The following is a 12,309-nucleotide window of genomic DNA, read 5'->3' on the forward strand; positions in this document are numbered from 1 at the left end:
CAGTGCCTCACACATGCTGGGCGAGCGCTCTACCACAGAGCCACAGCCACAGCCCTTCCATAGAACTTTAATTAAAGTGCCTTTCCACCCATCTTTTATAATTCCCCTCAACCCCATTTATTATCTATTTTGATACATACCCTTTTCTCTAAAATTAGGCTTTCTGGTTCAGTAGATGTATTATGAACCCATAGGGGTGATAAAAATAGCAGACTTGGTAACACTTTTTGGCAGAAATTACAGGGTTTGATAGGACACTTGTTTTTGTGTTTAGAGAGGTCTTAATTTGCCTAAATGGGATTAAGTTATGTATACCCCTAAGAACCTTTAGGAATATGTGCTGTAAATCCTTTTGCATGTTCATAAGGGTGATGATTGGGTTTGGGGGTTTTACACCATTGTGTTAGATTGCCTCCCTCAAACCTTGTTATAGTGTTGGTACACTGCCTGTTTGATGTGGGGTGGGGGGAGAAAAAAAGAAAATATATACTATCAAATTTAATGTTATTGATATTATATTTTGTGTTAAGATAATATTTTCCACTATTTGGTACATGCAACTTTGAACTCAGATATAGGTCCAGTAAATCAGACAAAACAAAAATTTTGCAAAATTGTGAGACATAAAATATGTTCTTTCATCCTTCCCTATATTCCCCATATTCCTACCTCCCAATCGCAGAAACCTTACCAGTAGAGTCCTGTTATTACTCTCTTTCATAGTTAATATTAACAGAAAATCATTTAACTGATTAAGCTCACCCTTAACTTGTATGATTTTTCTAGTGATCAATTTATTTACTTTGCTAACAAATATATCTTTCAAGAAGGTCTTCCAGTGACAATAAAGTAGACTTAAAGCTTTTTCTGTCATCTCTCTCTTTCTCTGTTTTAGCAACAAGACTACTACAAGCAGTCCAAAGATAAAAGTCTTCCTCTGTGATAAATATGATAATTTTTTGCTAAGTTTTTTTTTGCCACAAAGTCTGTAAGTGATGTGTTTATGAGGAAATAATATGAGTTCTTTCTTCTTGCTTTCCAACGTGTGTACTCTAATTACTAGAAAAAATGGATTGCAGACCTGTTTTCTTGTCTCTTTGTTTCAAATATTATTAGATTTTGTAAAAAATATCATATCATCTGTTCTTAAGAATCAAGATTTTCATTGTGGAAGAAAAATGAAGAACAGAAGGGATAAAGATTATTTATTTCATCATTCAATGATACAAATAAACCTCATAAACATAATATTGAGCCAAAGAAGCCAGACATAATAGAGAATACACAGTATAATTCATTAGTATGAAATTCAAAAACAGGGTTAGAGATATTGCTCAGTTGTAGAACATTTGCAAATAGTTCAATTCCCTGTACTACAAAACCAAATTTTTTTTTCTAAAATTAAAAAACAGGAAAAATCACGTATCAAATATTGAGAAACTTGTTAACTTTGGGAAGGCAAATACTAACCAGGAAAATGTTAGTAATGCTAATGTCTGCAGTCTTTACCTTTCTTTGATGCTGTTTGAAATGTGAATTTATTTATAAAGTCTTCCACAGCTTGAGACCTCTTTATTTCAGAGATCATCAAGGTAAACATTTACATGAGTAGGCTTTGGGAATCCTGAGGCTTCAGGGCATTTTCTATAATAAGTTAATAAAACAAATGCACTGGGATCAACCCTATAGTTTCTCAAAAATCAACATATTTATAAAAATTCAAAATAACAAATTAACATGTTCATATACAACATCCACATTTGAATCAGATTAGTACCTGCCTGCTATGTCTATGTTAAATAATCAAATAACATTCCCTCAAACATGATTTTCTCACCATCCCCAACAAAAACCCACTACCATGTTTATTTCTGATAACACAAAATACATCATTCTAATTTTAGTATTATTCAAAATATGTTAAAAATGTAAGAGGAATATCATGTGTTGTACCAAATACATATTTTTAGAATCTTTTGAAAACAAAAAATCTCAAGGATCCCTGTATTACCCGTTTCCTACAAATCTGAGTTCCAAATCCTATAACAATTTTTTAAAAAAAGAAACATAATACAATATCAGTTTTAGAATTCGTTATACATTCAAAAAAAGAAGCTCACTTTTCATCACTTTGGCAAATGTTCAAAATCCTATATTAAAACTTTCTATTCTTTACAACAAAAGGTGTTTTTTTTTTTTAACTTGTGACTATAAATTTTTATATTCTACTTTTTTTTTTAGAGAGAGAGAGAGAGAATTTTAATATTTATTTTTTAGTTTTCGGCAGACACAACATCTTTGTTTGTATGTGGTGCTGAGGATCGAACCCGGGTCGCACACATGCCAGGCAAGCGTGCTACAGCTTGAGCCACATCCCCAGCCCAATTTTTATATTCTAAATCATTCTTAGTTTTTCATTGTAACTGCTTATTAGTGAACTAAGATTATCTATGTGTTAACAGTCCTCTTTTAGAGTCTAGTTACGTACCCAAAGCTGCTACTTTGATGATCACTGCTTGAATGTTAGATGCTATCATCTCTCGGAGCAAATCTTCCTGGTTCCTTTGCCAAAGGTAAGCTAAGAGTTGGAGATTAAGCCTTTTACACCTAAAAGTAAAAAGAAAAAAAAAAAAAAGATGTGATCTCTTAATGTTCCATACTTAGATCTAGAGCAATTACTTTGATTTTGTACATAATACTTCTTTCAAGGATTTCATCATTTAAAATGCTTTAAAAAAATGTCTTGCCTAATGAAACTTATACACACACACACACACACACACACATATGTAAATATTACACAAATATATTTAATTCCCCTGGGTTAAGCATAAACATATAAAATGAAATCTCCAAGCAGACTAGATATATTAATGTTAGTAAGGTTATAAGTTTAGAAATCTATGTGAAAAAGCCTACAAATGTCAATGGATGATTATCTCTTTAAAAAAAAAAAAAAAACTTCCATGGGTACCAAAATTGTGAAGTGTATGCAATTGGGAAAATAAATTTATTCTTATAACCATATATTTAGTAAATTTACAATGCCTATGAACTACTTTTATCTGCTTAGAAATGCTTTTTAAGAATTTTAGTGAAAAGAAAATAACAAAAAGTAAAATTCATTGAGTGCATGATAAACTGTAGGCATTATACTAGATATTTTATACTATTGATATAGTAGAAAAAATATGGATTTTGAAGTCAAAACATATCTGGGTTTGAAATCTCATCTGTATTCTAGCTGGATGGTTTTAGCAAGTTAAGTAAATTCTTAAGATCTTGTGTTCATTTCCCTAGTTCATAAATAAGGGCAAAAATATTTCCATTCAAATTTCTTGATAAGATTAAAAGATGGAAAGTGAAGTCATGCTTTATTCTTGTTCCATATTCCTCACATTCCATACCCAATTTTCACTATGCTTAATGTGATTATTCCTCATCATTGCCACTACTAATACCCTGGTCTGAGTCACCATTATCTTTTTTTTTTGGTGGTGCAGGTGGGGGTGGAGGTTGTTACTAAGGATTGAACTCAGGGGCACTCAACCACTGAGCCACATCCCCAGCCCTTTTTTTGTTTTTGTTTTTGTATTTTATTTAGAGATAGGGTCTCACTGGGTTGCTTACTGCCTCAATGTTGCTGAGGTTGGCTTTGAACTCGTGATCTTCCTGCCTCAGCTTCCTGAGCCACTGCTGAGTTACCATTATCTCTTATGTCAATATCTTAATTCCTTTTCCTGCTTTCACCCCTTCTCTTTTAAAATTCATTTTCAATATCGCAGCCAGTGTGATTCTTTTAAAATACAGATGATGGGATTCCTTGCAATACCTGTATCACCATTTTATACTTGTCTTTGTAGAGACCTTTTACCTCTTTAAATTTATTCCTGCGTATTTTTTTTGTCAGCTATTTTAATTAAGATTGCATTCTTGATTTCTACTTCAGATAACTGGCTACTGATGTACAGCAATGATGCAGATTTTGTCTGGTCATAAATACCAAGGAAATAAGAGTATACTGAAGAGACATCTGCACTCTTGTGTTTACTGAAGCACTATTCACAATAAAGAAATGGAAATAACCTAAGCATTCATCACCTGTTTAATGAATGTGGAAAAAATACATATAAATAATGGAGTAATATTCAGCCATAAAAAGAATGTAATCCTATCATTTGTGACAACATGGATAGAGCACCATGTTAAGTGAAATAAGCTAGGACAGCAAGACAAGTACTATAGAATCTCATTTACAAGTGGAATCTAAAAAGCTGACCTCATAGAAATTGAGAGAAGGGAGGTTACCAGAGTTTCAGCTGAGAGGAAAGTAGGAGAGAAAGATGGGGAAAGGTTGATTAATAGGTACCATGTTACAGTTACACAGGAAAAAGAAGTTTCGGTTTGCTATCATATATCAAGGTAATTACAAATGACAATAATGTACTCTATATTTCAAAAGGCTAGAAGAAAGGATTTTGAAAGTTCTCATCATAAAGAAGTGACAAAGAAATGAAGAATTTCATCATGAAGAAATGAGAAGATAGACATGTTTCATCTGATTTAAACATCATAGGATGCACACATGTCAAAACATTACATAGTTACCTCTTTAATATGTATAATTTTTATGTATCAGTTGAAAATTTAAAAATCCTTGCAATGAATCCACATGGATATTACCCTGGTTAGTTCCTGTTCCTTACTTAATTCATGACTTTGATTAAATGTCACTCTCTTAGGAAGGATTATAAGTGATTAATAATAACTTAAAGGTAATGTGGATAAAGAATGTAATAATGCGTAGATAAAACAGGCATTCATGAAATGGCAGTCAAGCCAAGTGACTTGTCCAAGTCACATAATAAGTAGCTGAGATCAATTTCCAACCAAGAATATCAGTCTAAAGCCTATTATCTCTAGGTGTCTGTAAGGTTTATTACTCTCAAACCAATCATCCCTAGAATATATATGGTTGTTTAGCTGACTATTCTGGCCTACACAGATATCTTCTCCCCACCACCTCAGAATCTCACAGTATCTACTCAATGTACCAAATGTTTTGTCATTTACTCACAAATGGTATTAAAAATATCACTATCTTTTCAAATACATACATCTAGAGTTTCAAAGAAATCAAAACCTTCTTCATTACAGAGACATTTATGTAATTTTTGTATTTGTAAAATGTCTCAAAGTACCTATACTGAGGTAGTTAATTTAAAAAAAAGTAATAAAATTTGAAATACCCATGTGACACAAGCACTTTGGTTCTTGATTTCTTGTCACTGATGTTTAATGCCTACTAATCAACTAGACTCTCTACATTTTCTTAATAAGATTTTGGTTTTATGGAATACCTTATTCCTTCCAGTCCTCATTGCGAAATTCTTGGTTGTTGCTCTGGAATTCACAGCATTTAAAAATTATTTTAGGGGCTGGGGATGTGGCTCAAGTGGTAGCGCACTCGCCTGGCATACATGCGGCCCGGGTTCGATCCTCAGCACCACATACAAACAAAGATGTTGTGTCCGCCGAAAACTAAAAAAAATTAATATTAAAAAATTCTCTCTCTCTCTCTTTTTCTCTTTAAAAAAATTATTTTAGACTTAAATCAATCTTATCCTATTTAAATGTTTTAACAGTTGAAAATATCATGACTCAAACAAACTTCCTGTGTAAATCACTGTTGCATTTGAGCTTGTGAAATCTATTAAACACTTAAAAATAAATAAATAAGTAAACTGATGCACTATTCCAATGTGGAAGGCTAGAGGGAGGCTACATTCTATGTCACTCTGTGACCTGGGATTCAACTAGTGGGAATACTGTTTCTCTGCTAATAATTAGAGGACCCCCAACAGCTGCTCCCATGCAAGAATCCCAGTCTCTTTCTCCATACAGGTCCCCCAGCCTCAGTTTTAGCACAGGACTCCCAGCCACTTGTCCACACAGAATTTCTAGGTGCCCAAGCAGGACCACTGGCATCACCACCTACGCAGGACTCCTGGCCAACCACCCATATGGGAATCCTGGCTGCTGCTCCTATGTAGGACACCAAGCCACTGCCCACATGCAGAATCTCCAGCCGCCACTCCCATGTGTACCCCCATCTACCAATGTGGGGCTCTCCCGGTTGCTTCCATTTTGGGATATTGCAACTACTTCCACCATCCCATACATGTAGTAGCTTGCATCTGGAGACACCCTACAGGGTCTGGAGACAGCCAGCCACAACACTGCATGCCACAGAGCTGCATCTCTGAATATGCCACCCAATGCCACTGCCCCGCCACACCTGACCTGACACCTCATGACTGAAAGCAGCCACCTCCATCTTGGGACACCTTTGTCATTGTATTTAGTTGGGGCTATTCCCACTTTGGGACACTGGCTGTGGTTTAAAGGAAAATCAAGGTACCTAAAGTCCCCAACTCCCCCCTCTCCCCTGCAACCAGTAAGCCAGCATAGTGCTTGGGGCTACATAGCCAGTCCATAGATCGCAAAGCCTGGCAGGGAACAGCCTAATACAAAACAGCTCTCAGCAAAAGATATGTACCCCCAGAGTGCAGCCCTCAAAAACTCCAGAGAAAAAGGTTCCTGATTAGGAAGTAGAAAGGGAGGTGATGAGTGAATAGGAAGTACAAAGGGAGGTGATGAGTGAAACACAGTTTAGAGGCTAAATTAGAGAACAGGAATTGTGAGGTCTACAGGCGATATAAGTAGATAAAACCAGGGTCAACATCACACGAGTGGGGCTCAAAGGAGATCCTTGGGGTTCAGTCTCACATCAAGAACTGGCAAGTGCTATACCCCATCTCCAAGAGCCCCACCCCAAGACCAACTCTCCCATCCTAATAACCCTTCACCATCCTGAGGGTGGAAATACCAGCAAACAACAGACAACCCCTCCTACTGGAAGAGAATGGAAGCAGGAAAGATACTGATCTCCAACAAAAACAATCCTTATATCTTTATTTGAGAGTTTTTTTTCTCTTTTGTCTCTCTCTTCTCCTGCCCTCACATCCCCATCAACATTGTGAAACTAAGTACTTTTCATGAATTAGGCTACTAAGGACCAGGATGTCTGAATAGTATCTTACAGTTACGTTGTATATTCTTTTATCTTCTATTTTTAGACTTTTTATTTTTCTTAAATATTATGTTTATTTGTTTTCTGTACTCTCTCTATTGTCTTCCCACTTACATGTTTCTCCCAAATCACATACTCTTTTCTCCTGCAATTAACCAATTTCTTTAGATTCCTCTTTTCATGATTCCTAAGATCTAATAACTATATTCTCACCTCCAACCCCCTCAACATCCCATCTTACACCTCACCCCTGGTTCTTTGTCCACAATCAGAAAAGGTAGACCCTTTTGCAAACCTACTGTTTATATTGTAGATAATAACTGAGTTCTTCATTTATGTATATTGTGACAAAACCATAAACATCTTAATAGCAGCTATTTGGTTTAAGGTTGTATATTGTTTGTATTGGGATCTGTTAATATTGTTCTCCCTCTCAAAGGAGAGGTATTTGAACACTGCAGGGACAGTATAAGTATACAGGGTAAAAAACCATAACACCTCAGGTCTTCAGTCCTAGAAGGGAAGACACATGAACAACATGAAAAAACAAGGGAAGAAAGTGCCTCTCCCCACTCCCAAACCAAGAGACTACATTATTAGAATCCATGGCCAACACAATAGAAGAAATTTCAGTGAAGGAGTTCAGGATATACATAATTAAAATGTTCTGTGAATTAAAGGATGATATAAGAGAACAAATACGGGCAGCAAAAGATCATTTCAATAAAGAGCTATGTAAGCAAATATAGGAAGCAAAAGATTAATTCTTCAATAAGGAGAAAGAGGTTCTGAAAAAAAAAAAAGATATCCTTGAAATGGAAAAAAAAAAAACAACAACAACTCAACAGAAAGCACCACTAATAGATTAGATCATTTGGAAGACAGAATCTCCAACAATGAAATCAAAATATATAATCTTGAAAAGAATGTTGACCACACAGTGAAGATGGTAAGACACCATGAGCAGAACATTCAAGAACTAGGATAACATAAAAAGATCAAATTTAAGAATTATTGGGACAGAAGAAGGCATAGAGTTCCAAACCAAAAGAATGTACAATCTACTCAGTGAAATAATATCAGAAAATTTTCCAAACAAGAAGAATAAATTGGAAAATCAAATATAAGAGGCTTACAGGACATCAAATGTACAGAATTACAACAGATCCACACAAAAGCATATTATAATGAATATGCCTAGCATACAGAATAAGGAGAATATTTTAAAAGCCAAAAGAGAAAGGAATCAGATTACATATAGGTGGAAACCAATCAGGATCTCTGCAGATTTCTCAACCAAAACTCTCAAAGATAGAATATTCTAGAACAACATATATCAAGCTCTGAAAGAAAATGGACACCAACCAAGAATCTTATATCCAGCAAACTTAAGCTTTAGATTTCATGACAAAATATAAACTTCCATATAAACAAAAGTTAAAAGAATTCACATAGAGAGCCTGCACTATGGAACATCCTCAGCAAAATATTCCATGAGGAGGAAATAAAAAAACAACAATGAACATCAGCAGAGGGAGATATTACACTAAAGGAAAACCAATCAAAGGAGAAACCAAGTCAAGTTAAAAACCAAAAAATAAACAAAAATGACTGGGAATACAAATCATGCCTCAATAATAACTCTGAATGTTAGTGGTCGAAAGACACTAATCAAAAGACACAAACAGGCAGAATGGACTAAAATAAAAGACCTAACAATATGCTGCCTTCAAGAAACTCATAAGAAAAGACATCCACAGACTGAAGGTGAAAGGTTGGTAAAAAACATACCACTCACATTGTCTACGGAAACAAGCAGGGGTTTCCATCCTCATATCAAATAAAGTAGACTTCAAGCCAGAGTTAATCAAAAGGGATACAGAAAGCCATTTGATACATAAGGGAACCATATATCAACAAGACATAAGGATTATAAATATATATGCCCCAAACAATGGAGCATCTACATTCATCAAATTCTTCTTAATTTCAAGAGTCAAACAGACCACAGCACAATAATACTGGGTGACTTTAAGACATCTCTTTCACCACTGGATAGATCTTCCAAACAAAAGCTAAACAAACAAACTATACAGCTCAATAGTACAATCAATAACTTAGACTTAACTGTCATATATAGAATATTTCACCCATCATCGAGTCAATAGACTTTCTTCTCAGCAGCACATGGATCCTTCTCTAAAACAGACCATATATTATGCCACAAAGCAACTCTTTGCAAATACAAATATGTAGAGATACTACCCTGCATTGTATCAGATCATAATGGAATGAAATTAGAACTCAATAGAAAATAAAAAATAGAAGCTACTCCAATACCTTCAGACTAAATAATATGCTTTTCAATAAACAATGGCTTGCAAAAAACATCAAAGAGGAGATTCAAAAATTTTTAGAGGTAAATGAGAAAAATGATACAACATATTGAAATCTCTGGGACACCATAAAGGCAGTACTAAGAGGAAAGATCATTTCATGAAGTTCATTCTTCAAAAGAAGAAAAAGTCAACAAGTAAATGACCTAATAGTATATATCAAAGCCCTAGAAAAAGAAGAACAAATCAACACCAAAAGCGTAGAAGACAGGAAATAATTAAAATCAGAGCTGAAATCAATGAAATTTAAACAAAAGAAACAATTTGAAAAATTGACAAACAAAAGTTGGTTCTTTGAAAAAGTAATTAAAATTGATTAAAAAGTAATTAAAATTAATTAAAAAGCCTTAGTCACCTTAATGAAGAGAAGGAGAGAGAAAACTCAAATTACTAACATCTGTAATGAAAAATGAAATATCACAATGGACACTACAGAAATACAGAAGACAACTAGAAATTATTTTGAAAATTTATGCTCAAATAAAATAGAAAATATCAAACACATTGACAAATTTCTACAATCATATGATTTGCCCAAACTCAATCAAGATGATATACACAAGTTAAACAGATCAATTTCAAACCATGAAATAGAAGACGCCATCAGAAGCCTACCAACCAAGAAAAGCCCAGGATCAGATGGATACACTGCTGAATTCTACAAGACCTTCAAAGAAGAATTAATACCAATACTCCTCAAATTATTTCATGAAAGAAAAAGAGGAAACACTTCCAAACTCATTCTACGCAGCCAATATCATTGTGATTCCAAAAACAGACAAAGACACATCAAAGAAAGAAAACTTCAGACCAATATCTCTAATGAACATAGATGCAAAACTTCTCAATAAAATTCTGGCAAATCGAATATAAAAACACATCAAAAAGTGATGCACCACAATCAAGTGTGATTCATCCCAGGGATGCAAAGTTGGTTCAACATACAGAAATCAATAAATGTAGTTCATCACATCATAGACTTTAAATAAGAACCATATGATCATATCAATAGATGCAGAAAAAGCACTAGACAAAATACAATACCTCTTCATGTTCAAAACACTAGAAAAACTAGGGATAATGGGAACATATCTCAACATGGTAAAAGCTATCTATGCTAAGCCCCAAGCCAATATCCTTAAAAATGGAGAAACACTGAAAGCATTCCTTCTAAAAACTGGACAAGACAGGGATGCCCTCTTTCACCACTTATATTTAACATAGTTCTAAAACTCTAGCCAGAGCAATTGGACAAATGAAAGAAAAGCCTACAGATAAGAAAAGAAGGACTCCAATTATCACTATTTGCTGATGATATGATTGTATATCTAGAAGACCCAAAAAATTCCACAAGAAAACTAATAGAACTAATAAATAAATTTAGCGAAGTATTAAGATACAAAATCAATACCATAAATCAAAGGCATTTCTATGTATCAGCAACAAATCCTCTGAAAGAGAAACTAGGAAAACTACCCAATTTAAAATAGCTTCAAAGAAAAAAAAATACCTTGGAATCAATTTAACAAAATAGACCTCCATAATGAAAATTACAGAACACTAAAGAAAGAAATTAAAGAATATCTTAGAAGATAGAAAGAGCTCACTTGTTCTTGGATAGGCAGAATTAATATTGTCAAAATGACCGTACTACCAAAAGCATTTTCAGATTTAATGCAAATTCAATTAAAATCCCAATAATATTCCTCATATAAATAGAAAAAGCAGTCATGAAACTCATCTGGAAAAATAAGAGACCCAGAATAGCTAAAGCAATCCTTAGCAAGAAGTGTGAAGCATGCAGCATCACCTTAAACTATACTACAGAGAAATAGCAACAACAACAGCATGGTATTGGTACCAAAATAGACTTGTAGACCAATGGTACAGAATAGAGGACACAGAGACTAACCCACATAATTACATTTATCTCATATTATACAAAGGTACCAAAAACCTACATTGGAAAAAAGATTGCCTCTTCCCCAAATGGTGCTGGGAAAACTGGATATCCATATGCAACAACATGAAATTAAACCCCTATCTCTCACCATGCATAAAACTCAACTCAAAGTGGATCAAGGACCTAGGAATTAAACCAGAAACCCTGCACCTAATAGAAGAAAAAGTAGGCACAAATCTTCATCATGTCAGATTAGGCCCCAAAGTCCTTAACAAGACTCCTATACTGCAAGAAATAAAATCCAGAGTCAATAAATGAGATAAAAAAATAAAAGCTTCTTAGCAAAAGATACAATCTGTGAGGTGAACAGAGCGCCTATAGAATGGGAGCAAATTTTTACCACATGTACATCAGACAGAGCACTAATATTTGGGATATATAAAGAACTCAAAAATCTTAACACTGAAAAAATAACCCAGTCAATAAATTGGCTAAGGAACTGAACAGACACTTCACAGAGAATAATATACAATCAATAAATACATGAAAAAATATTCAACATCTCTAGCAATCAGAGAAATGCAAATCAAAACTACTCTAAGATTTTATCTCTCTCTAGTCAGAATGGCAGCTATTAAGAATACAAGCAACAATAAGTGTTGGTGAGAATGTGGGGAAAAAGGAACACTCATGCATTGCTGGTGGAACTGCAAATTGATGCAGCCAATATGGGAAGCAGTATGGAGACTCTTTGGAAAACCTGGAATGGAACCACCATTTGACCCATCTATCCCACTCCTTGGTTTAGACCCAAAGCACTTAAAAGCAGCATACTACAGTGATGTAGCCACATCAGTGTTTATAGCAGCACAATTCAGGACAGGTAAATTGTGGAACCAACCTAGATACCTTTTAGT

The 12,309-nt window shown here is 34.4% G+C and overlaps 1 protein-coding gene and 1 pseudogene across 1 annotated transcript in view; one reads left to right on the plus strand and one right to left on the minus strand.

Annotated features, from left to right (window-relative positions):
- The window catches only part of Dph6 (diphthamine biosynthesis 6), a 171,637-nt gene that overhangs the window by 61,490 nt on the left and 97,838 nt on the right, over nt 1-12,309 (minus strand). Inside the window, exon 5 of the mRNA XM_027925913.2 lies at nt 2,489-2,607. Within this exon, the coding sequence (XP_027781714.1) occupies nt 2,489-2,607 (119 nt within the window). The remainder of the gene's footprint in view (nt 1-2,488; nt 2,608-12,309) is intronic.
- LOC114085111 (small nucleolar RNA U13) lies at nt 347-457 on the plus strand (annotated as a pseudogene).

Source organism: Marmota flaviventris, chromosome 2 (assembly GCF_047511675.1).
Source record: "Marmota flaviventris isolate mMarFla1 chromosome 2, mMarFla1.hap1, whole genome shotgun sequence".
Lineage (NCBI taxonomy): Eukaryota > Metazoa > Chordata > Mammalia > Rodentia > Sciuridae > Marmota > Marmota flaviventris.